Genomic DNA, 27300 nt, shown 5'->3' on the forward strand with positions numbered 1-27300 from the left:
GGATAGTTTTACATTTGTAAACTCTGTAGCAGACTTCTTCAGGACTGGCAGATTGCAATAACTGTTAATTATCTGTTAATTTTGACAGTGAACATTTTCTTTAAAAAAAGAATAAATTCACAAATGACAAGTCCATGCAGGACAGCATAAATATTCTTTGAGGGTACCTGCCTACCGCCTTGGCCCAAAGTGGAGATTTCCCCAAATCAAGCACATAGCTTTTATACATACCTGTTGTGTAAATGAGCTTAGCATAACTATCAATGGCAAATGAACAAATGCTATGTGGTAAGCAATAAACTACACAGCAGTAATGCATTCTAATTAAGAGTGAAGTGCCTTATCTTATTCTTCCATCTCTGCAGATCATTCTGCTCATATCACAGTAATGAATACTGTTATTATGAAGCTTTCTGGGCACAATTTGGGCTGGCAGAACAAGAAGAAATGGTTACAATGCTAATGGTCTCTCAATGTGCTGTCCATACAGCAAGATCTTAAAAAAAATCCTTGTGCATGACGTGCAGCCCATGGATTTGATACTTTGGAAGGAAAAGACAGAACCCTCCTCCCGACCCTGTCCTTTGATTTGAAATCAGTTTTTAGAAAGAAATAAATAGAAATTTTCTGAATAAGTTGCCAAGAAAGAAAAAAAAAAGTATTGGAAACACAAGAATGGAACACAGAGATTATATGAGTCTAGGTCATGTAGCATCAAAGCTCTACTTAGAAAAACCTGAAAATGAGAAATTTGCATTATATGATGAAAAAAGTTTAGCCAAATAGAGTTTTCTCACTAGCAAGATCAGAGCTGGTTAAGGAATCTTCCTGGAAGTGGTGGGCTACAGTAGGAGTCAGTCTAATTCCCAGAAGGTCTTCTGGAAGATTAGAATCAACAAAGGTTTTCCTAGACAATGCTGTTTTGGAGCCAAAAGAAACTGCAGCCATGCACGTCTTTTGCAGAGCCACTCACACTACTGGGTATCAGCAGGGTGTATGTCAAAATACAGCCTGGCAAAGGTGTTCTAAGCACTCAGTTTAGTTCTCTGAGAAGGTTTTCCATCTCAACTTGATAAACCATATGTAGACCTATCTGTGGTTTATCCTGTAAGTTTATTACAGGCTTGTGGAGAGAATAGCTTAATTCAGAGACAAAGCTGATGTATCTGAGTATAAAATGCAAGGGGGATTAAAAGAAAATCAGACCCAATGATAGCCTCTTTTGTAATGACCCCTTCCTTCTCTTGCAGTATTAAAAGGCCGCAGGTGAAACCTGCTCTGTAAAATAATCTACACTGGAGCACATGGAGCATAAACATTTGTGCACCAGAAGAAATGGCTAAGTGAGCAGTGCACATGCAGTAATTCAAGAGAACAAGAACAGTAACAAAAGCCAAGAATGACTGGTAAAAACAAAGAATTGGCAGTGCTGCCTGGAACACATCAAGGCCACACCACATATAGAAAAATACCAAAAATGCAAAACATAACTCTATGTAATGACTCAGCTCTGAACCTTCTTTGCCAAGACAAAAGGGCTTCTGGGATCAGCATTCTCATTTATCAAGAACCAGGGAGGGAGAGGAGGATGTGATAGCTAGCAGTCCTTGTTCTCCATGCCACCACAAGTAATCCTGGCATTTACAAGAAAAGGAAATCAGTTTTGTTTAAAACAGAGAGTGCCTTGCTGTATGGTGTGCTCATACAAGGCATTTTGCTACATTTCTTGTGGCAACAAAGTGGAAAAAGAAAATAACATTCTAGCTCAATTAAAATTACAACATTCTTGTTCAATTACAAACAATATCTGTACAATGCATAGAAGTCACTCAAATTCCATCAAGTCTCGAGGTAAAAGTCATCACGTTTGCAAAGAGGAGAATTAACCTTTTAGGAAGAAACAGCAGTAACTCATGATCAAAAGATGGTAAAAGCAGAAGAAACATCGCAAGGTACTTACATTATGTTCCTGTTTGCTCAGGTGTTCAACTGAGAGTTTTGCACAAGCATGCACACACATTGCATGTTCCAGACAAATCATGCATGATTGTTGTGGTTCTGAACAGAAGCTAAATAGATGGCAGTAGCTGCATATTCAGTAAGTTGGTGTGATTAGAGACAGACTGTCAATGCTGAAGCGTGATTATAAAGCTTACAAAATAATCAAGTCACAAATTAAACAGTATTTAGATACTAATTGTGTGACTGCATATTACATTCATCACAAGTCCCAAATATTTCTTCCAGAGTTCTGACCTGTCACAAAAGTTAAATCAAACCACCCAAAAGCCTGAAATTAAGGAAAAAATGTTGTGCTGATCTGTTCTTTAATCTTATCTTACTCTGTGATGCACATATATTCTATCTGTGCACACCATCCTAAGAGCAAGGCAGTTTTAGTCCCTGACACAAGTGGCTTTACGTAGCTCCATTCAGCTGAAACAATTCAGCTGAACTCAACTGAAAATAAGACTTACTGCATACACCCATGATATAGAACAGGGCCCAACTGTACATGCAGAGCACAGTCCAAATTGCTGTGTGGGATCTGGAGAGAAACAGCTCCTGAACTTGTATTATATAAAAAAATTGCACTTTGTGAGCATCCGCTGTGGCATACATGCACACAAGGCAATAGTCTTGGTCACAAAATATCTTCTCACTTTGTTTTGCCAATTAATGGGGGCAATTTAAAGGACACAGACACCAATGGAAAGAATGATCTTATTTTACTACGTGTATTAAGGCAACACAGAAGTAAAAAGGTACATTCAATAAAACAATAAGCTTACCATGTGCTCAACTTTAGCAACATGCAAAAATAAGCAAGGTAATGCACCTCATCATTACTACACTAGAGAAAAGACAGTGATTTAGAAAGATATATCACCAATTGCATAAATACTTTACCATCATCCAGAATAAGAAATTGCTGGGGAGCCCCATTTTGCAGTGATGACCTGGAGAACTCTTCCTGGCAATTGGGAGAATCCTGGCAATTGGTGCATCCACTTGTAGATGAGGTCTCCAAATTCACCTGGAAAGGGGATCCAGCTTTTATAGGCCCAAATCAGCAAGTCAAAGTGACTCGATTATATTTTAGTGCAGAAGCTCCTGCATCTGATGGTGTACTTCCCTCCCAGTTTCGGGGAGGGCATGGCCTGAGGCCAGGTCTTGGCTGGGAGCATTTTCCCTAGAACACCCTACAAACAAGCCTCTATTAATGCCCAGTGGGAAAGTTCCTTACAATGATACATTTCTTGCAGATAGTTGCACAAGATGTGAAAGTTTCTAAAGTAGCCAGTTTGGTGATAAACAGCTAGCATAAGCATCTCAGTCATTTGTTTTTAGCTAAACAATACTGTTAGTCACATAATGCCCAGGATTCATCAGGCAAGTCAGCTCTGGCTGAGGTCTGCTGCTCAGCCTTTAGCACCTCACACTTCAAGCCCACTCTTACAGAGTACAGTAACCATGCTCTATACATTAATATACAGACTGCCTATATAATTCAGTACCTACTCTACAACTCTTGCCAGTAGGAGCTTAGAGGCTTGCTACTTGTTCTCATGGAAAAGGTTTCCTTCAGGGAAGGGTATTGTCTAGACAGATAGAGCTTTTTTACAAGAAGGAAGTGGTGTTTCTTTCACAAAGCAGAACTGACAGGATACTTAAGAGGGTCACTGTCATGCAAACCTTATCTGTTAGTAGGGATACTACATTTTTCAGTGCCTATCTGTTTTAGGGGCTTAAGGTTTCTAGGCTTTTAAGACCAGTTAGAAAGATATGCTAGATAAGTAAATGCAAAGAAGTTTACAGTACTCCTAAATCCCTCTTCCCTATTCTAAATGACATATTTTTGAACCTGTGCCAGTGAGAAGTAGGACTGTAGTTCTCTTAATCCTCTAGCCTACAATGTAGAGGATGACGTTTGATTAAACAGACAATAAAAACTTATACAACTAATGTTAATGGATAAACTTTTCTCTACACTCTCAATTAGATCCTAGGAAATCTGTTTACTTTTCAACTGCCAACAACCAATAAAGAACAGTAGGCCACTGGGAAAATACCAACTTTTCTCCTTTGCAAGGTTTAATACTTTACATTAGCTCAAGCAGCAGCAAAATGAAGGAACACATGAGCAAGATGATGGGTGCTGTTCCTCTACAAGCCTCAAAGTCTTGCACCACTATACTTGCCACAAAATTAGAAAAGAGAATGCTGAATGTGGTTCAAAGGCAGAAAGATGACAATGGCTCAGCAGGTATCCCTGAGATACACCGTACAACAGCAGTCGGGCACACAGTTAAGATGCAGGAACAGTGTATGTAAGCTTGGTTCTCTCCATTGCAGAAATTTAGTTACCTATCAGAAACTTTGCTCTTGAATTCAGGCAAACCTGAGTCCAGTGTCAGCACTACGGATTGTCCTACAGAACAGGCTGACAGGAGGACTAAGTGTAGTGTAGTTTCCCCAGCTGGATCTTCCTCCTCCATCTCTCACTGCAATTTTTAAGGCTTTGAAGGAAACAGTATTTGTATTTTCTCAGGTAACTTTTTCCTGCAACACTGGAATAGGAGAAAAAAACCATCCAAAGAATTCACATTAAATTGCACTTCACACTGTTTTCAAGGCAGTGGATGTGTCTTTGCAGAAGTCTTAATGCATAACTGCTGAGAGAGCATAAGCAAACTCATTTGTTAATACTTGAGCCTACTAACTGGAACAAAAACATATGGTACCCTTTTCTTACAGGGACACATTTTTATTATTGGTCCAGAAGACAGTCATATGTTCACCTAAGCTGCATGTGAGAAGAAAATGTTATTTGTAGTTTTTCCCCTTAGGATACATACCTGTACAGAATAGCATATGATTCAGCACAGAGGTTCTGCAAAATTACTCTGTGTACACCTGTAGCCTGCAAGCAGTTTTGACAGTATTCTCTCAGAGCACGGCTCTCAAAGGACAAGACAGCAAACCAGATAATATTTTTTTCTCAATAATGATTTTATTGTAAAAAGAAGGGTTAATAAAACTTCTCTGTCCATAAGGAAATAAAAAGTTCCTATTTTACATAAGAAAATATTAAAAAATAACCATCCAGCGACGATTACAGCATTTTATCAATGCTGGGACTCAGGTAATTTTCGCTCATTTTCATTCATCAGCCAAAGCAATCAAAAAATCAGTTTTTTTGGTAATCCTGAAAAGTGTAAATCACATTGTTAGCAAAGTATAGAGGTCCAGCTCCCTCCTCAAGGCCCCCTCCTACTCTTAACTGTTGAATGCTGGTTATGACAGTGGCAGTACATGATGACATTTTCTAACAAATCTATGAGAGAGTGCTAGAATCAAAGTTCAATTTAATCAGTATGTATATTTCCAAAACTCCTAAATTCTGTAATTAAGTTTTAATTGCATTTAGGATACATGTAAATATTTATCTTTGTTCATATAAAAACTTAACTGCTGATATGAAAAGCTAACCAACTAATCCTACTTTGAAACACAAGAAAAGCAAACTTTTCTAAGGCTTAAACCTGTCCCACCACACACACATACTCACTAAAGGATTTTTCTTATGTGCTGTCAAATCTAGGACAAATTCTTAATCTTAAATACAAATCAAGTGTTTTTGTTTTTTTCCAAAACCAATAGTTTTGATATCAGATTCCTTATGCTTAATTAACTGTCCTAAGGTGACATAGGATGCTTGTATCCCCATTCGTGTGTTCTGTTTATGCTGGATATTATGTTCTGTGCCTTCAAGACTGGCTCTGCAGAGTGAAAGTTTTGGTTTTGCTATCAGCCACTCCCCCACGGCTGGCGGGAACAGAGAAGGGACAGTACATAGTCCTGCTTTTGCTTTTTGCCTGGCTTTTCACTTTGCTCTTGCTTCTGCTTGCTCTTGCTTTTTTGCTTCTGCTCATTAGTTAGTTTAGCTAAGCAGTCCAAATTGTTTCCTGGACTGTTTCCCCTTTCCCGTTTGGACCTACTCGAACCTGCTCCGGACTGGGACCTGGGAAACACCGAGAGAGAGTTTGCATCTTGTGGCTGCAGCAGCTGCCCCAGTGCCGGAGGGACTGATAACAGAGCAACCCCCCAGGAGAGACTTTCTGAATTTGTCATCTTTTTCAGAGCGGTGTCATCTGGTATTGTTCATTTTGTGTGCTGGGGGGTGCTGTGCCTGTTAAATAAACAGGTTCTTTCTACTTCTCTCTGAGAAATCCTTCCTGAACTGGTTGCGGGGAGGGGCCATGTGGTTTTGCTTTCTGGAGGGACCCCCTTTTGGAGGTTTTCTCCCAAATTTGCCTTAAACTAGGACATTAACATAGGAAACACTTCAGTGCACCATCCTTTATAATCCCTGTTTTGCATAGCTACAGCTCTGAAAGAATGCATATTAACAGGACTAGAAATAGGTGTTCTGAGGAAGCAGTGATGATTTTGGTTAAGTGGTCGAGAGGAGATGGGCAGTTATGTCATCATAGAATCAGTGTCTCCAAAAACCTCACTGATCAGAAGTGGTAGCAGAAAGAAAGCACATATGTTTCATACTTTTCACAGGCAGTCATCCATCTAGTGGTAGTTTTCTCCTGAGAAGAGGCTGTTTTCTGAGAAGTATTTAGATTTGGTCAATACACCCCACAGGCTACAGGGGTTTATTCTTGTGGAAAAGCAGCACATACAACAATGGCATGAATCTTTATCCCAGCAGTCCCTGGTGCCAGTATTTTCGAAGAGGATACCCATCAGCAAGCACTCAGTTTATACTTCCAGGTTCTGGGGGGCTACCTCAACAGGGCTAGGGGAAAGAAATGAGCTCTGCAGGACGCAAGGCCATTCTAAGAATTTCACAGAATGCAGGTTAGTTTTCTTGGAAATTATATTTCCAGCCCCTACAGCAATGTTGTCCTTCAAATTTTTATTTAAACCAAGACTAGAGGATTATTCTTCCAAACCACTATTCAGATTTTAAATTTAGATGGCAATGCCATGTAAGAAGAGCAAATCCAGGGCAGTAGGTTTTCTAGCTCTATTATTGGCTCTCTCCTTTAACATTTGTTGGTACTAGAGGAACTACCTTTGAAACCTTCTGGATCTGTCAGCCCAGCTAAGGCAGTAACAGAACATTATGGAAAATCCACATCATATCTCCATTTCCAGCTGGCAGAAATTATATTGCTTTTTATACCAACACTCAAAGGTCTCAAAAAGTAATGCTAACTTCCTTATGGCCTCATTTCTAGCCAACCTCAAAACACCTAGCATTTACAACAGAAGCATGGAAACATGTGAAAGCAACTATTGTTCTAGCATGATACCGCTCTGGAAACTCTGCTCATTGTCAAATGCACAAATTCAAATAATTAAGTCACAGAAATCAAGCAAGCATTTCTCTCTTTTTCTTGTCCTTTAGACAGGTGTATTTTAGGGTGTATACCCCCAAACATTTATCACAAACCCTCACATGATCTTTGGAAAAGGAGCTAAAATGCTTAAATTAATTGTCTACACTATTGTAACTTGACAAGTTGCCACATGCCAGGAGACCCATAGTACTGGGGCAGCAAACAGTGTGCAAGTAGTCAGCTGATAAATTTTTTTTTTGAGATTGAAAACTCAAAGTAGTGAACCTAATGTATTTTCCTTCTAATTTGACAAAGACTTAGAAACAACAAAATACCTAAAAAGCAAGTTGAACCCTAATAAGGGAGATTTCTCTCTGAACTCAAGAGGAAATATGCTTTTGTCAAAGTAGCTCTATTTAAAAAAAAAAAAAAATCACTCTTATTAAAACTCATACTGGCAATAACAAAGAGCTGATGCTAACCTGACAGCTGCTATCCAGCATATTACAGATGTTAAGAAGACCAACTCCAAGTTTAAAAATAGTATTTACCTCCCTAATAGAAGGCCTGAGTAATTTAGTGTCAGACACAGGTCTTGAGTCCTGAGCACTTGTGCTGCCACAAAGGTATGAAGTACATGCTACTGTCTGGAGAAGACTGGAGGTGGGTCACAGAAATGTGCTTAATGTTCCTGACCTAGAGTGGTCTTAAAAGTTAACTTTGTTACCTTAAGACAGAGTGAGCAAAAATCTCCCCTCTGAATCTGATCTACCCTATCCAGCCTGTGATTTCACAGAGTATCATGCTATGTTTCAGACTCTATTTTCTTAAGTGGTGTGAAGTTAAATTACTTCCACCTGAGTAAGATGTCTTAGAAAAAAAAAAGGTTCATCATAATGGCCTATAATTTACTGGGGAATACCACTTTCCATTACAGAATTAATGGAATAGAGTTATTTCTTCTAATAGTCTCCAAAGCATCACTGCAGAGCCTTTTTCATGCTAATTCTGTTAGAACACAGAGCTAAGTAATTCTGACCCCAAACCATATATCATTACAGGGCTTCAGTCAGTGCTCAGGGAATTCATTCGTTTAGAGAGATTTTCTTCTAAAACACTGGAAGCATCCCATTCTCTCTGATCATGTAGCTCCTATTTACAACTAGTGACGAACTACAAAGCTACCTTGATCTATTCCTTCTGTTCTTTTCCTTTTTAAATTTAAAAGTGCATTCTGTTGCTCCTTTGCAGCTTCAGCAGGACAGTTGGGTCTTGGCAGCTGATTTCCTGGAGTGGGTGCTGGTCGGTTACTGAAATACTTCTGTTTCAATGCCTTAATGACAATTGAAGAAAAAGAAACAAGTAATTAGTACAAAGCGTAATTTATAAAGAGGTTATAGTGAAAACAAGCACTTTTAATTGGGACTTTTATAACACTTTTATATTACAGAGTGATGTTGCAGTGTAATGTCATAGTTTGTCTCAGGTATCCCGATCTTTCCCAGGTGCCAGTCACCTCTCCTTTCCCCCCACCCTGACCCCTGCAGAGTGCTGTCAAACCTGGCATTCCAGAAGAGCATCGAGTGATTGGCAGAGTTCAAAAGATGCTCGGCATCCCTGGGGGGCCACTGGCCCGAGACCTGCCTGCCTGGCACCTGTTTGGTGGGATCCCTACCCCTTCCCTCTCCCTGGAGTTAAAAGAGCCAGCAACCACGTGGTTCAGGGGTTCTGTTAGAGCTGTTATGGGATCAGAAGCTTGCGGATTGGAATGAAACTCTGGATCAAAACCCTGTAGCAGAACTGCCTCCTTTCCTTCACCTCACCTTAAAGCATCTGCACAGAGGTAAACTGGAGCTCTGCATGTCTGGACTTGTCTTTAGTGCCAGCTGCAGCATCCAGCATAGCCAGAGGTATCTCTGAGGTGAAACCACCACAGTTGCTGCCTTTTGGTCAAGCAGCAGAGGCTAGTCAAGCCTGGACAAGTCCCATCTGGATATACTGGTAATTATTCCAATAGAGTGGCCTTGAGGCAAATAGAGATTGTGTTTGTAATTACTCCACCCCACATGAATTAATCCACCCCACATGCATCTGTAAAGCAAGGGATAATTGTACACTCCTATTTTTAAACAGTGTTCAGACATCTTGACAAAACTAGATTATTTTGTAAGAAGTCTTGTATAAATGCCTTCTAGCTCTGAAGAGCCTACATTCTGAATAGCAGATCAGATAAGATGAGGATAAAAAAGAAGGAATAAAGAAAAATTAAAGGAATATTTTTGAAGTCTTGGTCAGATTCATCAGATCTAGACACCAGCTGTTTTGTCAGTTTTTAAGATGGGTCTTTCCCCCATTATTTCTTTTACTGTCCTGTTTCTACCCTGTAAACTGTGAGAAAGACATCACTCAGAGCAGAAGACAAACACTAGTCAGCAAGATTAATTCCACTACATGAAACCACATACCTTACTTTAAATTTTTGGAACCATGAAGTGTGGTTAACAAAAAATGGCTGTCTCTTAGGTAATAATTTCTTGTGCCAGTTACATGATATTCAATGCCAGCTATAAATCAAACCAATACAGTAAGCACAAGTTGTTTCCTATCTTAAACTGTGGCATTATCAATAAAAAGTTTAGACTAGAAAAGTAATATATATTCAAGTCACTATCCTGTAATATGACCTGAAAAATTACTTCATACATATGAATTATCACAGACACATCTCAAGCATAGCAGAACTAATTATCTGGAAACTTATAGTGAATGTTCTTAAAGACGGTGGCCAAAACAGCCTGAATGTGCTCTGAAATTCCAGTAAAAAGATAAATAACACGTGCACTGATCTCCTGGATTCAAATCTAACCAGGAACAAGGGAGTCCTGGCCCAAAGGGGACAGTGGTTTCTTGCATGGTTCCCTATCAGTGTAAACTGACAGAAATACACTTTTGCTGCCAACTGGTGTATCCACCTCATCACAGAAATCAGTATTGCAAACTAGAACATTCTGCAAGATTTTTCTTCCAAGTCCTCCATTTCTCCCCATCATGGAGTAGTAAAATTGGAAGTATCATGGAAAAGGATAATTAGATAACAATGATGGTTTAGTCACCACAGAATTTTATGTTTAAGAAGTACCATAAAAGTTTAAAAGACATTGAAGAAGAGAAAGGAAGTGAGGAGAAAAATCTTTCAAACCCAGGGAATAAGACAAGCTATGTTAAGACTTAACCTTTAAGTTTTAGGTGACTGAATTCAGCATATCAAATATGACTGTTGGAAGGTCATGGCTCATACACATCTTAGTTCTCTACCTTGACTCCACACTGGGAATAGAGATGATCACTTAGTACTATCCATGCCTTTCACAGTTCTCTCTATAAAACACTGGGATTATGTTTCTAGTAGTTCATGTGATGTTTCATTTCAAACATGGCTAACTGGCTTCAAAAGACATTTATCTGATATTAACAGTGGTTTAATGAACATTAGGAGATAACCCAAGTGTACTATACCTGAGTTGCTGTTACTCTAGTCGAAGGATTAAACGTGAATAAGCCTTGAAGAAGACTGAGCAGATCATCACCAGCTGCACTGAAGATATGTTGAAGTGGCATTCCAGGGAATGGCTTAAATGTGACATAATCTGGAAGACTTGTCATCCCCTACAAAGACCAAAAATGGAATATATGTTTTTACCCGAGAAAGAGTTCAGCTTTTCACAGAAAGTGAACTCTATACAGCTCTTTCACCAGAAGCAACTCAACTTTCAAAACACATTGCTAATATTCGGTCACCGAAATAAAATAGCTATAGGAACAGAAGGTCATAAAAGCTTTGTTTTAGTAACTGTTACAATGTGAAACAATCCAAACAATCTGTCCTTCCCTTGCTTTAGTTGTGACCAGTCCAAAAGGAAAAACTGCTAAAGAAAGTATGAAATAATTTTAAACTGCATCAGACAAATTAAATAAAACCTCCTTTAGTGAACTGACATGGTGAGAGGGAAAATATTCACAAAAGAATCAGTCTTCACTTTCTCTACATTAATAAATGTCATCTGAACATGATGTACATTTTGATTTTATATGCGCAACTGAAACTTTATATGGGCAATGGGATGAAGGAAGGAAAATATGCACCAAGGCGTTAAACAAAAAATTAACTGCATACTTTTTTGTCCTCTAGATATGAAATCAACCCCACTGTGTTCACATTCTAGCATAAAAATTACACAGACAATTATAACAGACAATTACACAAACACAATGATTTTGTAGTGTTTTAAATATTTAAAGCCTTAGTTGTCACACCTCAAGTTTGTCCAAGTAAAGTAAAATGTTAATACAGAGTCAAATGAATGTTCAATCAGTTATAATCTTGATAGTAAAGGCTGCAATTAATTAAATGTACATGTTTGGAGATGAACTTGGGAATGATGTCGTCTTTGTTGTGTTAACCAATCTATTCTCTCTTTTTCCCAATTGTATCTCAAATTTTCCTCTCCAAAGGAAGCAGAAATGTCATTGCAAAAACCTTCATGCATTCCATTTAGAACTCTTGACAAATATCAGAATTGTGGGGACATAGCAGTGCCTTACACAGCAGTTCTCCATTTGGCTACAGCTCCATTTCACGATCCCATACCATAGCATTCCAGCACCATTTACAATAAGGAAATCTGCATGGAGAGGGAGCAGAGGCGAACAAGTCCAGCGAGCACTTCCACAACTCAACAATAAAAGACAACATCCTGATCAGGGAATTCTGGACTCCCTGTGCCTGGCAGCTGGTACAAGCAGGTCATCAGACATTATGTCCCGCTTCCTGTCACTCTGTTTAATAACTGTGGTTAGGTAGGTCATTGTGTGACCTGACAGTAAGTTTGGCCTGGTGTTACTTAATTTGCTGTCATCTCAGAGAAAATTGTACTACAAATTGTATTTGTTTCAGAATCATTTTTGAGGCAAATTGTTTATCCTTAAAGCTGTTGGTCTGTGTTTCTTAATATCTCCAAACTATAATTTACCAAGGCCAACTTAGGTCCCTACAAAAGATTCCTACTTCTGAAAGTGATTAAAGCCTTCCAGGTTAAAGCATTGTAATTAAACAAGCATCTCAAAAACGTTAAGCAGAAACAATAATCTCACACCAGCAGCCATGTGAAACTGTGCACACAGAAAGGAAATCAAGAAGTGTTGATACTGTTACTGTTGACCAGAGGTTTGGCAAGAGAAGCAACACATCTCAGCTGCTTCCTGAGATGAAGAAAAATCTGAAATATCTACTCAAGTATTCTGGTATAGTCACTCAATTTCAAGAGCTAAAACAGAGAGTATCAAGTAAAACCAGTATCAGTCTGTTAAACAAAATGACTCACAGGCCATTGTTCTTCTGTTGGAGTGCCCAGTGTTTCAAATATCCTTGTCAGTTGGTCAAGATCAGAGTCTCCAGGCAAAAAAGGAACCTGGAAGAAGGAAGGACATGGCATTTGATTGAATTAACTTCTGAACTTCAATTTTAGAAAAAAGCTTTGAATGATACTGCATAATTGCAAGGTAAAAGCCCTCTGTATACTATCTCCCCACAAAGAGGTACACTGGATATTTGAGGCATTCTATTTATGCTCAAATAGATTCTGAAAGTTTCCTGAACCCAGGCTTGGTATCATTGACTTGACAGCAGACAGCTTAAGCCTAAGATTAAATATAATCACAACCTTATTAATGTAAAAAAATCTTCTCTGTGTTTACTAAATTTATCTCAGTTGTCAGCCTAAAGTCAGTTGATCATGGTGATCTTTTCACCACCTGTTCTTTGGAGGTAGCCTTTATATATATTTAAAGTGAATCATAACCGGATTACATAAATTAGCCTTATGAAATTAAATGAAAACATGAGGGAGAGTAGAGACCCACTAGGATAGAAAACTGTCTGATCAGTGTCACATGTCATTTAAATACAGCAAAAGACTGAAAAGGGGATATCTGTCCAACTTCTAGCTCACATATCAGGCACACAATGTAAGGAAAAAGAAACTTGGTAACCAAAGCAAATTTATGAAGACTTAGAGGTAATGTTTAATTAATTAGGACAGAAAATCCATAATGGATATCCCTAGCATACAGCATATTAAATTGTGGCATCATTAAAGCCCCTTGAATATAAACTGCTTTCATAAAAAGCTCCCAGAAGTTGCACTGTCCAGAAAAAGGACACATACATCTCAAAATATCACAGTGATAAAAACTAAAACTAAAAAATATCACAGTGATAAATAAACTTTGTGTTTTGTGACAAACCAAAGAATCTACTGAATTCAAGAGTTATTGGCTTACTAACTTTGCTTAAGTGTATTCAGCTTTAGCAGGTCTAATGCATGTTTATGTATCCATCACCAGTGCTGCTTAAAGAGCCACGGTACATTTCCGTATCTGACCTGCCAATCAGATTGAACCAGCACACCTATTTGGTGTGACCAATCAAAGCAAAAGGTTTCTTTCAAGGTGTTTTCACACAGAAGTCTGGTTATGATATGATCACAAAAGCATTCAAAGTGCCGAAACCAAGCAGAAGTCACTTAATCATGGAAGATAAATTGTACTGCAGGCTATTCTTTGCCTTCAGCCATGTCTGTACCCCAGCCCTCCACTGCCCCTCTCACACTTTAATGCTTCTCCAAAGAGGTGTACAATAAACATTCCACTTCAGTGGAAAACACTCAAGGACCATTACATTTGTGTACCACACTGAGGAGTACCATAGGATTATCCTGATGTTAACCTTCATAGCTTCATTCCAATATTGTCAAATAATGGCAGTTTAGAAAAACATTAGTTTTCCATTCATTTTCAATAAAACCACAATTAAGGTACTGGTGATTATAACTCAGGAACAGTGTATAAGGGACATATATGCACATATATGTGATGTTACATTTCTAGAACAGCAGTGAACTAAAATAGGTGTCTGTGGTCTGCAAGAGTTACCTACTTGATCTCTCTCAAGGCAAGACTGTAACAGTTTGTTGCAACATTTTAACCCAGATGTTTAAAAACTTCCAGCGCTTGTGATGTTTATGAAGCCTCCGTCTATTGCAAAAAAACCACTTTTGTTACAGTTAACAAGATTTTGGAAAGTTTCTTCTGGCCTGTATTCACCTGCTTTTAGCAGGAAAGAAAAAACCCATAAAAAGCCATAGTGAACAGAAGGGCAAATATAAAATGCTTACATTTGAATACTTACTCTGAGTAGCAATTCGGCTAAAATACAACCAACAGCCCACATATCAACACCAACACCATACATTCTAGCCCCAAACAATAGTTCTGGTGCTCGGTACCACCTGAAAAGAAAACACATTTTGGAAGAATAACCTGCTTTGCTCATGTCAATTACATATTGTAGCAATGCAAAAGCTAAAAAAATGATATAACTTCAACCTGTACACTTTTCAGACACTGAAGAGCTGTATTCTGCAAAGTGTTTTGTTTAAGAAAAAATGAACAAATTTGTGCACACCTCACCATAGGGTCATGCATAACCACAGATTAACTGCAGTTTCAACAGACCTGATTACAAATATTGAATGGCAGACATGCAAAGAAGAAAGTTCTTAACATGTGGTAAACTAAAATTTTCTTAAAATCTTATGTTGAATGAATCACAGCAAGACAGAATTCCTCCCATCTCCAAGGAATTTCCATATCAACAGACCTAAGTATACAGATTACTTTTATGTAAAATGAGCCCTGTTCTTTTGAAAAAACTACTCACACTGCCTAAAGACAATCAAGTTTAATGAAATGACACCTCTTTTGACACTGTAGAACTTCTGCCTTTGAATAAAGGCGTTAAACCAGCTTTGCCTGAATAGTTTTAGCATCCCAGCAGTCAGAAAGCAAAATGTTGCACATTTTGCAGCCCCACTTTTTAGAGCATACCTTAAATAAGCATGCCATAAAAACCATATATAAATATCAAGTGTTAGTCTCAAAATAGGTAATGTGAATAGCTCCAAAAATGATTCTAGGTTCTTGTGATTAGCAGAAAGTAGCAGCTGTCTTGCTCCAAAATCCAGGCTTCTAAGCAGATACATACTATTTCCAAACATTTCAAAAGAGTATAATTTTGACAGATACGAGAACCACCTCCACAGATGCATACTCAAGCAGCTCTTATGGAGACTTTGTTAAACACTGCTTACTTGTGCTATTTTTATGCGGCTCTTGCCACAACAAATGAGCAGATGCCACTCTGAATATGTTGATTTTACATGACATATTTCCAGAAACACCTACAAAGCAACTAAACAATCTCTCTGTAAGAAATAAAACAGAGTGTCTTACCTTGTTACTACCTGGTGTGTATAAACTCTGTTTGGGCTTCCAAAAGATTTTGCCAAGCCAAAGTCAGCCAATTTTAAAACTCCATTTTCATCTAGCAACAAGTTATTTGGTTTAAGATCCTGTCAGTATAGAAAACAAATAATAATTTTGCCAGTATTGATAAAAACAGACATACAATGAATCTCCTGGCAGACATGTCATACCAGTATTGTAAAATGAAAGGTTTGATTCTATCCTAAAATCTACATTGTGAGCAAAAAAATTTTAATCCCCCGAGATATAAGTATTTCATCATATATGAAAACCACAGTGAGACAGACCCATTTGAATATTAACACATTTAACTTGCAGAGTATAAAAAAGCCTCTTGGTAGGTTTTACATTTTCTGCAGGTACAGCAGTTATGTTATCTGCATAGCTGCCAACTGAATAATAAAACGACCTGGCCAATGCTTCAAATAAGGGCAGAAATCACAGAAGTCACACAGTTCAATACAGTAGCAGTATATTGTGCGTTGACCTCAGGCCAACAGAGGTCAACCCAACAGTACCCAACAGTAACGCAACCTAAAAGTATCTGTACAGCCATTTGTTCTTTCTATTCTCATCCTCCCCACCACCTTCAGCAGTACAGGGGAGAGAAGATCAAAAGCAGGAAAACTCTAGAAGCAGTATAAAGGCAGTTTAACAGGAAAGAACTAAAAATCAAAGCAAACAAGCAAGGCCATGGAAATCCTTCACCACCCCCCAAAAGGAGAGTGACACACAGTCTCCAAACAGAAGTCAGCTTAGAAACCAAAATTCCCTCTTCTTCCTCTACCCCAGTTTTTACCACTGACCAAGGCATTACATGCCATGCAGTATCTCTATGGACAACTTGGGTCAGCTGCCCCAGCTATGTCTCCTCCTTTCTTCTAGCCCCAAGCCTAGTTATCAGGGCAAGAGCAGAGTGAGAAAAAGAGAAAGCCTTGACATTGTCTGATAGAAAGGAGAAAGCTTTAAGAGTTCAGCTGCTGTGAAAAAAGTCCAATCCATCCCAGGCAGACCCAGTTCACAGTGATACTTAAAGTCACATCTAACTGCAGAACCTTTTATATAAAGTATCAACATCATAACTGCATCAGTAAATCTTAACATTTCTTGTACTGCTATTATCTCTCCAAAATAGCAAATATGAATGCTTACAGAATGAGACTGTCTGAATTCCAAAACAACCTTCATTAGGCTTGAGACTCTAAATCCACCCAATGTGATTTTTGTTGCAGGATGAAGGCTGTCAATTTAGTACATGCTTACCCTGTGTAGAATCCAATGTTGATGTAAATATTCTAAGCCTTGAAGTGTCATCAGCATATATGCCTTGATGTGAGACTGCGTCAATACAATACTCGTATCCTTTATAATAACCTGCAAAGTGTTGAAGTCACGGTAAAGCTCAGCACAGAAGACAACCTTATCTCCATTCTTTCAGCTCAAAAGCTATTTCCACCTTTAAGACAGGCTTCAGATTGGCAGTCATATATTCTCTACCATTTCACCCTTTTTCCAGAAAAATAGGTCAATTTTGGAGATCAGAAACTGAAATGGGGAGTCCAGATAGCTTATGTGAACTTTGTATAACCCAACAATGAAAAAATGTGTGGGAAATAGAAGTTCAGCATTTAATCACAGTTACATGTTGATACCCAAACTTCCAGGACAAAGATGTACACACATAAATTATAATTGTGATGGTAAACTAGAAAGTATTTTTCCACTTATTCCTTCTTTCTCTTTGCAATGTAAGTAACCAATTTTGTAAATACAATGGTTTCCTCTTCTATTTCCAAAAAGACCAGAGGGTATGGCCACTTGACTGTATTTTAAAAAAAATCAACTTCAGTTTTCTACATTCTTTCATTTTTAACATTAAAATTCTATGCAAAGACCCCAAAGCTTGTTTGTTAATACTACTGTCCTGCTCAGTAATAGCATTCCACAAGCTGAGTTACCAAAGACCTAAGAGGCTGCACAAATTTCATGTATGCAGCATTTGCTTAATCACAACAGAGAGCAGTCTCAGTGGCAGCCTGAGTGATACCACAATACAATTTAAAGACTGCACACCACAGCATCATGCAGTTCAAGAGTATTTAATTTTTTTTTGTATGCCAATCTTCTTCTCTAAACTTTGCATAGCTAATATGTAAACGGAATGAATCCTCTAAAAGTCTACTCATTACTAACATCTATTAGCAAAAATCTGAACTAACCTTTTCAACTCTTGCATTCACCTACATTTCAGCAAGCACGTCTCTGGAAGGTACTGATTTACAATTACCTAGCACTGCTACATTTGAAAACATGTTTAAAGTGCATGTGATTTTACTACCAGCTCATCCCTTACTATATTTTAGTGTCACACTTATTTGAACATGTTTGGTATTATGCTTATTGACTGCATTCCAGAAGCAATGATCTGTGCCAGAAGTTCTACTCTGACTGGAGTTCCAGAAAATTAATGTAGTAAACACAGTTTATTCCTTTAAGGTCATGCTGACTAGTATTTAGAAGTAAAGGAATTAATCAAATGAAAAGTCATAAAAACTGAAGAAACTGAAGGTACTTTTAAGACATGATCTTCATCAACTGACATAATAAAATTACCTTTCTAATATGGGCAAATATTGGCCTGTTAAAGCAGCACTTTCATAAACCATCTTAAGATACTGAAATAAAAAAAGCCTTAAAATCTTACCTCTAAATCTGTTTCCATAAAATCAAACACCAGACTAATATTAGACTTGTGTCCAAATGCATCAATAAGCTGCAAAACAAAATACATTATGATTAAGCATGCTCTAATTCTTCCAGTTTTCTGAAATTCAACAGCACTTCAGCCTGCACATGGATTTTCAGCTTATTGAGAACTTGTTTAAGTTCTTTGACTTGTAACACAAAAATTCTTACTCAGTTTAGCTTCTTATTTCAGTTTCCAAACCAGAAAAAAATCCATCCCAAATATGGAAATAACATTTCAAATGATTGCCCTTCCTTCCTGGAGATAAGAAAAATGAGCAAGAATTAACTTTATCATGTTAACTACAATAGATATTTCAATGCACACCTTGTCTTCCAAACTTTCCTGTTCTAACTAGCCTTTATTGAGACAAGACTAAGCTTGCCCATGCATTCAGCTCTGCGTATCTGCTTCCTGTAAGCATACAGTATTTAGAAATTTTAAGTGTTAGGCTTATTAGTTTCATACATTTTTAGATGTGCATTCATTTTTGCAGTTTGCTTTCCAAGGTAAATAAAACTCTTCTGAAGACACACAAATAGCCCTTTCTTAGGATGAAGCTGTGTAATGACACAATCAATTTCTAATTTGAGATAACACAAGTGTGATGTTGAGCAAAAGCAAGAGATCATCTAGCCTGGTGTTCTTCCTTCAAGATGAGGAAGGTGTATGTGCAACTGGTGCAGCTCATTCCTCAGTCTCAGTGTGATGACCACACAAATTGGCAAATTGTAAGGTATTGGTTTGAATAGTTCATAACAGCAGTGACTATGCCCCTTGCACTCCCAAAACCCACAAAAGTTTTGTAAGGACTACTAAGAGAGGCACAATACCGTCTCGTTTTAAGAACCAGCTTATGGAACTCCTGATCATAAATTTGTCTAACCCCTATTTGAACTGTTGATGCAATTTGCTTCTACATGGCCCATGGCAACACAGCCTATGAATTCATTATACACTGAGTGAAGCAGCACAAACTCCACTCTGGCTGCCAATAGGTTTTAAATACATCTCTTATTTCTAGGACAATGGTGTTTGGAAATACCATTTCTGCATAGACACCTCCTATCACCTTGGTTTTGTAGACCTCCCCATTACCAGCCCTTCCCTCTCCAAAGTGATGAATTCCTCATAAAGAATGGGCTTCATCCCTTTGCCATTTTAGTTGTTGCCCCCTGCATATTCTCTGACCTTGACAGCTAAAACAACCACTTTAAAAGCACGGTCACAATCCAGAAGAGAACCATATTTCCACTTTGAAAAGTATAAGGAAAATTAATATTTTATGTACTTAATCATATTGACACTTTTTAATTATCACTATGATATCACTTTAAAATGTCTATAGCTACAGCTGGGTATCTGTAGATGTACGTCTACCAAAATGCAACTGAAACTAGAAAGATACCAGTCTTACTTGTTCCAAAAGAGATTTTAAACATCATATCTGTGTGCTAAAATAAGCCTGCTATTTTATACATGACTAATAAGCCACATGACTTTCCCTTTACCATTGCTTTAAAAAGCCTGCTTTTGACTGTCACCAGTTCCACACGAAGCAACCAATCGGGTAAATTCAGCACTGTGTTCATTAGCAATTCTATCAGAGATGCAAAATTAGGTGATCTACATTTTCACAATTCTTCCACCATTAACATCTATGGAGGCCCAGGCAAAAAACTAAAAGGATTAAAAAAAAAACCCCTTTGCCTTTGTTATTAAAATAGGCATGCTGCCATAATAATTGTTGAATTACTGAAAGTATTTGAAGATTGATTCTAAAACTAGCATTTATTTTACTTACACCAATAATATTTGGATGGCTTAGCTCCTGTAACAGTTTTATCTCCCTGAGGGCAGTCCTGTTGATTCCTACATTGATGGAAAGAAGAAAAGAAGATGAAAGAACAAACTAAAAACTTTGGATTAAGCTCCAAATAAACCTGTTGTTCTGCTACTCACAGATTATTTACTACTACAAATTACAATCCTAACACTCGCCAATTTACTAAATAACAAGGACATTGCCATAACTAACTAAATTGCTGCAAAATAAGAGGGCATATACTTTTTTTCTTCCACAGCAAGTCCATTTCACACCATGGAAATCAGGTTTAGATTATGAAGCAACACATCTACATTTTGGCAAAAAGGGAAAGTTGTAGGAAAAAAAAAAAACACCATCTTTTTCAGGGTATTGGAAGGCTTGCTTTAATTTTAAAGAAAAGTTTCATTTTGCAATCAGTCCCTCAACATGTCTCACTTCCAGAGGGAGGCATACAGTCAAACCTCATTAATAAACCTCTTTTCTTTTAGACATACCATTATCTAATAATGCAAGGCACATGTTTTTCTACATTCATGCTGTAGGATATATAAGGCATAAAAGAGAGAGTGACCAAAACCTGCTTACTCTTGCTTGAATCGTCTGATAAGCAGATTTTATAGAGGAAAAATCGGGGCCAACAGGGAGTAAATCGTGCCCTCCAGCAGTCACGCTGATGGCACTGTATCAAACCATGGTTCCTGCACGGTACCAATTCCTCCTTCAAAAATGATAGTATGTGTGGCTTGTATGAAAACTGGCAAGCAAATGCTCCTGTGGTGTATCATGCAGGAAGCTGCAGCTGCACATAAGCTGAAAAACAGTGTTCTCCTAAAACCTGGCATATGATTCAATGCTAAGACTAGCAAAGTTTTGGGCCAAGCTACATGGATTACTTTACATTCCTGCTTTGCCTGTTTCAATTACCTGTTTTGGAATAAAATTAACAAAGGCTGCTTTTGGGTAGGCACAGTCTTAGATGAAAACAAAAAAGCATGCCATGTTATCAGATAACACAGGGAAAGCAGATATGATAATTATTTTTAATAACATCTTTCATCTACAGCTAGACACTGTAGAGGCCAAAAGTAATGACTGTCCCTAAGGGCCATTAGGCCACTGAGGCCCAAGTGGATCACAACTCTCAGCTGGCTCAATTGTGAGACTGTAGTCTTTTCAGTTCTTCAGGACAGTTCCTTCCTTTTAAAGAGACAATTTCTCTTTAAAAGAAAAGAACAGGAGAGTTGATAGCAAAGACTCTTCACAGAAAAGCTGGTAACCTGATGAAGGAGTCCTGAAGGACAGCAGCCTGCACACTAATAAAATTCTGCAGCACCATGGAGGGAATAAGACCAAGATTATTTGGTTTCAGTTTGCCATATCCACTCCTAGAGGCACAGGGCTGGTCAGAGCACATGCTCCATAGTGCTGAACATGAAAAAAAAAACAGGACACAGAGACAAGAGTTCTGATCTTGTTTTCATCCACTTTTGCCTCTGCACACATCACAAAAATAGAACAAAGGAAACATTTGAAAACACACAAATATTCTCATTCGTCTTAAATACTTAAGGCATAGATATGTATTGATACAAAAAGATATTCTAAACTCAGTGCTGTTGTTATTATTATTACTATTATTCTATGCTATATTCATGTTTGAATTCCATTAAAATTGAGAAGTTATATACTCATATTTAAACATATACCATGCATGCAGCTGTCTATGCTGTTTTTGGTTGTCCCTGCAGTTTGTGAAGCAAACCTCTACAAAGCCTTACAACAAGCACTGGGCTCAATTTTCTCAGCCAATGGTATGGGAAATTAATGCATCAATTCACAAAAACCAAGCAAACAAAGCACAGCTACTACAGTATGAATTTGTTTTAAAACTCACCATCTTTAGCTTCTGATCTATGCCCCAGTTTAATCTGAAAATAAAATTTCATGTTAAGCAAGATTAAGATGGTGGGAATACATATTTTAGTGTTGCTCCTCTATGACAGAATTAGTTTCAGAGTAATGAAGCACTTTACCAGCTGAGTTTGTTTTAACTGGGGTTTATTTCCCCATTAAAAACATAACTGTCTCTACAGCATTAGTTTTTACAAAAAATAGCCATGAGGGCACTAAAAACAGACATAATGCAAACCGACAGTATAAGCTGCTTTGTAGCCACGAAGCTTTATTACATCACTAATGAGTTTCTCCTCAGGGAGAAATGAGAGCTAATTGATAGTTATCTTGGAATGATTCTAAAAATTAGCACAGGCTGTATACTTGGGCAGACTCTAGGTCCTTTTGTCTCAATCATCTAATGACCTGAAATTTCAAGTCCAGAATCCTACCACTGATATTTCCAGATGATAAAAGTTAAGAAAATATTCTGATAAAACAAAGAATGCTCTTCACCACAGCCTCTATCAGCAGCAACCATACAAGACAAGTTTTGCAATGTTAAAGGGATTAGTTCATTAAACAAGATTACTTACTATTGACACAATTCAACTTGTTGAGTCTTCAACTAAAGAAACCACTGTAACATGCATTTCTCATCCTTTACAAAAGACAGCTGAAGACCCATTTTTAATATAAAAATTTCCTTCAATTCCTTCAGATAGTAACAAGTGAAACACTTTATGACAATGTAAACATTTTCATCATTTGTATGCAAACAAGCAGGTTGGAGATCCAAGATCACTTCTGTCATATTTTATTAAAAAACAATCATACTGGATAAGGGACATAACTGGAAAACTCTCAAGTCCAGTAAGGCCCTCTGACTACTATTCATTGTTTGTTCAAGCTGGCACTTGAGGTACTCAAAAAAGACTTGAGGGGCCCAGGACAATTAATAGAAGGATACAGAGCACAGATAATGATTTCCTCAATCCTTCTGGTATCAAGAAATAATATTGATAGGAATGGGCAGATCCCACAGAGCAACACATAGCTCTGAGGCTGGTGTCTTCAGAAAAACTTTGAGGTTTATGGCCATGGGATGATCTATTCAGCACCTGTTCTACCGATGCCTGATGGGCTGCACCTTTCTCAGACTGGAAAAAGATCTGGCACAGGAGCTAGCAGGGCTCATTGGCAGAGCTTTAAACAGGCTTTAAGAAGGGAGAAAAGGAAAATACCCAGCTCATCAGTGATAATCAGTGGGACAGTGTGTCAAAACTTGAGGAAATGAACACTAATGGGCTACCTCAATCTGCTTCATGAGGTCTTGGCTACAAAGTACAACACCTAAAATGTTTCTCTACCAATACATGCAGCATCAGGAGCAAATAAGAGGAGCTCAAAGCTTTGATTCAGTCCCAGAGATTTGACATCTCTGACTTAAATGAAACCTGGTGGGATCGGTCCTGTGATTGGAGTGCCCTGTTGGGCAGCTACCGGCTCATCAGGAGACGCACACAGGACAAAAGAGGCAGAGGGATGGCATCATATGTAATGGAAGGGCTGGAATGTACAAAGCTTACAGCTGGCAATGGTGCAGTTGAGAGCCTCTGGGTAGGAAACAAGGGACAAATTATGTGGATGTCATTGTGGGAGTCTGCTATAGATCTCCCAGCCAGGACAATGATGCCAATCAATTCTTCTTTGAGGAACTAAGGGATGCTTCCAAATCCACTGCCCTTGTTCTTATAGGGGACTTCAACTTCCCAGAAAGCAACTGGAAGCATCACACAACAGGTACAGCCTGGGACAGAAGATTCCTGAAAACCTGGACAACTTTGTGAAAAGGTTCTAAGGGAGCCAACTCAAAAAGATGCCTTCTTGGATCTGCTGCTTGTCAACAGAGAGAATCTCTTGAATGAAGAGGAAACTGAGGCCATCTTGGCCACTGCAATCACAAAGCCACTGAGTTTAAAATCTCTGTTAACAATAAGAAAGTAATGGCAAAACTTCAACCCTGGACATGAGGAGAACAGACTTCAGGCTGTTCAGGGAATTAGTAAGTAAAGTCCCGTGGAAAAAGATTTTTGCAGGTGCTGGGGCCCATCAGTGCTGGCTACTTTTTAAGAATCACCTCCTAAGGGCACAAGAGCAGGCAATTCCCAAATGTCACAAATCAAGCAGATGAGGCAGAAGGACAACTTGGTTGAACAGGGATGCCCTCTTGAATATAAGGTAAAGAAGGAAGGTGTACGTTCAATGGAAGCAGGGTCAGGTGACATGGAAAGAATACAGAGATGCTGCTTCCCACTTATTATTAGAAAGGGTATCAACATGAGATGATGGCCAACCTCGATGGACAAAGCTGAAGGAAACAAGGGTTTGCTAATTCAATTATTCAGGAAACATTTGTCTAAAAATAACAAGACTTGAGGTAACAGTGCAAAGCTGATTCAGGGGACGTTTAGGTTGGATATTAGGAAAAGATTCCTCATCCAGAGGGGCTGAGCACTGGAACAAGCTTCCCAAGGAAGTGGCCATGGCACCAAGCAGTGTTTGGACAATTGTCACAAGAGCATGGTGTGATTCTTTCATTGTCCTGCACATGGATGAGAGTTGGACTTGATGATGTTGATGGATCCCTTCCAACTCAGCATTTTTTATGATTCTATAAATTTTAAGGAACCAAATAAAGGACAACAGTCTGTAATGAAAAAAATTGGGCACCACAGCAGGAAAGATTTAAAATAAAAGGAAAAAAAAGCAACTATCAAAGTACAGTAAAGTCTGTAGTTTAGAAATGTGTGTGTTGGTTTGTTTGTTGAATAAATCGAACAAATAACTAGAAATTCAACTCACAGACCATGAAACCCTTCAGACACTCAGAAACACAGCAAAGCCACTCCCTCTTCTGGGGTGGGTGGGCATTACAGACAGGTTAACCATTTAAACAAACTTTTCTAGAAATAAAAATGCGTATTATGCCATTTCCCATCAAGTTGGTTAAAAAAAAGCAAAAAGAGTTGTAAGGTAGGTCAAGAGTAATCAGACACTTTGTGACATGTCAGAAGACATTCTGACACTTACCTTCTTAATAGCAACGATTCGGTTGTTAGTCTTGTCCTTGGCTTTAAAGACGGTGGCGAACTAGGGACAGAGAGAGATGCCGCCGTGAGCAGGGCCTGACAGACTGCGCGAGGGAGAGGCCGCCGAGCCCTCCTCGGGCCCGGGGTGGGCACCGCCGCGCGTCCCCGCCCGCCGCAGGCCGGCGGCGACAACGGCCGGCCCAGCTGCGCTGCCGCAGCCCCAGCGCCGCGGGCGGCCCCGCCGCGGTCGCTCACCTGCCCCTCCCCAAGGAAGTCGAGCTTCTCGTAGCGTTTGGCGCGGGCCCGCGCATCCATAGCCGGCGCGATGTGCAGCGGGGACGCACGGGAGCGACGGTAGCCCGGCTCGGCGCTTTAACCCCGCGGCCCCGCCGCTTCCGGCCCCGCCCCGGCCCGGCCCTGCGCACGCAGCGGCCCTCGGCGAGGCGCACGCGCCATTCCCTGACGGATAGGCTCCGGTTCCGGTGCGCGGCTGGAGCCGCACTGCGGGTGCCTGCTGCAGCGGTCAGCAGCTGAGCCCAGAAGCTGCTTTTGTTTTGGCCCTGATCTCACGTCTGACATTGTGGGAAATTTCTGTGATTTCTGTGCGTAGAGAATAAAAATTATTGTTCTATAGAAAGGGTGCTCTCAGGCACTTTGTTAGGTTCTATTGGAAATTCTTAACAGTTAATTCTTCTATAGTTTCTTCATTATTACAATTACCTACAATATAGTACTTTAAACTACCACCAATACCATCAATACTACTACTATCAATAGTCATCCGAGAAATTTCTCATACAGGAGAAATTCTCACTTGAAGATTAACTTCCCTACATGGCCAAGCTTTGCTTTTATTTAATAGATAAGTCTGTAAGACCAACAAAGTTGTGTAACTATGAAGAATAGTCATAATCTCTGAGAGCACTTCATTGTCTTTTTCCTGCCTGTAAAATCATTCTCAGTGACACATCCTGGTGAGTCAGTCTTAACCTCAATCCCTGGAAAATTGGTGGTGTGCCTCACAGTGGAGGCCATCTCTATTTATGTGGATTACAAGAAGGTGACCAGGAATACTAGCATGGCTTCTCTAAAGGCAAATCTTGATTGACCAACCTGATTGCCTTCTACAAGGAAACAACTACCTGGATGGGTAAGGGGGGAGCAGTGGATGTTGTCTACTTCATGTCAGTAGGGATTTCAACACTGTCTCTTAACATCCTCATAGACAAACTCAGGGATGTGGAGTGGATGAGTGGCCAGTGAAGTGGATTAAGAACTGGCTGAACAGATCCCAGAAGGTTACAATCAGTGGCACAGGGTCCAGTTGGAGGCCTGTCCCTAGTGGTGTCCCTCTAGTGTCACTCCTAGCAGTGTTCAATGCTGAACTGTGTAAGTTCATCCATGACTTGGATGAAGGGGCAGATGCCTCCTCAGCAAATTCAGAGGACACAAAGCTGGGCAGAGTGGTTGATACCCTCGAGTGCAGCCCTTCAGAAGGACCTCAGCAGGTTGGAGAGATGGACAAAGAAGAACCATCTGAAATTCAGCAAGGGCCAGTGCAGGGCCCTGCACCTGGGGAGGAACAACCGCAGGCACCAGCACAGGCTGGGGCTGACCTGCTGGGGAGCAGCTCTGTGGAGAAGGACCTGGGGGTCCTGGTGGACAAGAAGCTTTCCATGAGCCAGCAGCGCGTCCTGATGGCCAAGGAGGCCAGTGGTACCCTGGGGGCATTAGGAAGAGCATTGCCAGCAGGTGGAGGGAGGTGATCCTGCCTCTGTACTCAGCCCTGCTGAGGCCTCACCTGGAGTGCTGTGCCCAGTTCTGGGCTCCTCAGGACAACCAAGACATGGGGCTCCTGGAGTGGGTCCAGCAGAGGGCAAAAAATTTAATTAGGGGTCTGGAGCATCTCTCTTATGAGGAAAGGCAGGGAGAGCTGGGGCTGTTCAGCCTCGAGGAAATAGAACTGAGAGGAGCCCTCATCAACATCTATCAGTACTTGAA

The 27300-nt window shown here is 39.4% G+C and overlaps 1 protein-coding gene across 2 annotated transcripts; it reads right to left on the minus strand.

The window, feature by feature from the left end:
• Positions 1-4994: 4994 nt before the first annotated feature.
• CDK7 (cyclin dependent kinase 7) lies at positions 4995-25704 on the minus strand. 2 transcript variants are annotated; one of them, XM_059873443.1, is made up of 12 exons: positions 25555-25704; positions 25301-25360; positions 22209-22242; positions 20291-20358; positions 18445-18513; positions 17004-17114; positions 15708-15826; positions 14605-14704; positions 12740-12826; positions 10875-11024; positions 8544-8691; positions 4995-5209 (listed from the first exon to the last, which is right to left on the minus strand). In XM_059873443.1, exons 1-12 carry the CDS (start codon positions 25612-25614, stop codon positions 5184-5186), a joined length of 1032 nt encoding a protein of 343 aa, XP_059729426.1. In that variant the 5' UTR covers positions 25615-25704; the 3' UTR covers positions 4995-5183. The 2 variants fall into 2 exon arrangements, with proteins under 2 accessions (XP_059729426.1, XP_059729427.1); XM_059873444.1 differs by lacking the exon at positions 22209-22242 and having other exon boundaries at positions 25555-25634.
• Positions 25705-27300: the final 1596 nt, after the last annotated feature.

Source organism: Haemorhous mexicanus, chromosome Z, assembly GCF_027477595.1.
Source record: "Haemorhous mexicanus isolate bHaeMex1 chromosome Z, bHaeMex1.pri, whole genome shotgun sequence".
Taxonomy (NCBI): Eukaryota; Metazoa; Chordata; class Aves; order Passeriformes; family Fringillidae; genus Haemorhous; species Haemorhous mexicanus.

Bases quoted from the DNA above. Each gene is read 5' to 3' on its own strand.
- CDK7 (XM_059873443.1), bottom strand. From the start codon at position 25,614: ATGGATGCGCGGGCCCGCGCCAAACGCTACGAGAAGCTCGACTTCCTT. The intron at 20,359-22,208 runs GTGAGTTTTAAA...CCATCAATGTAG, and splicing joins TAGATCAGAAGCTAAAGATG to GAATCAACAGGACTGCCCTC. The intron at 8,692-10,874 runs GTATAGTACACT...ATTGTCATTAAG, and splicing joins CTAGAGTAACAGCAACTCAG to GCATTGAAACAGAAGTATTT.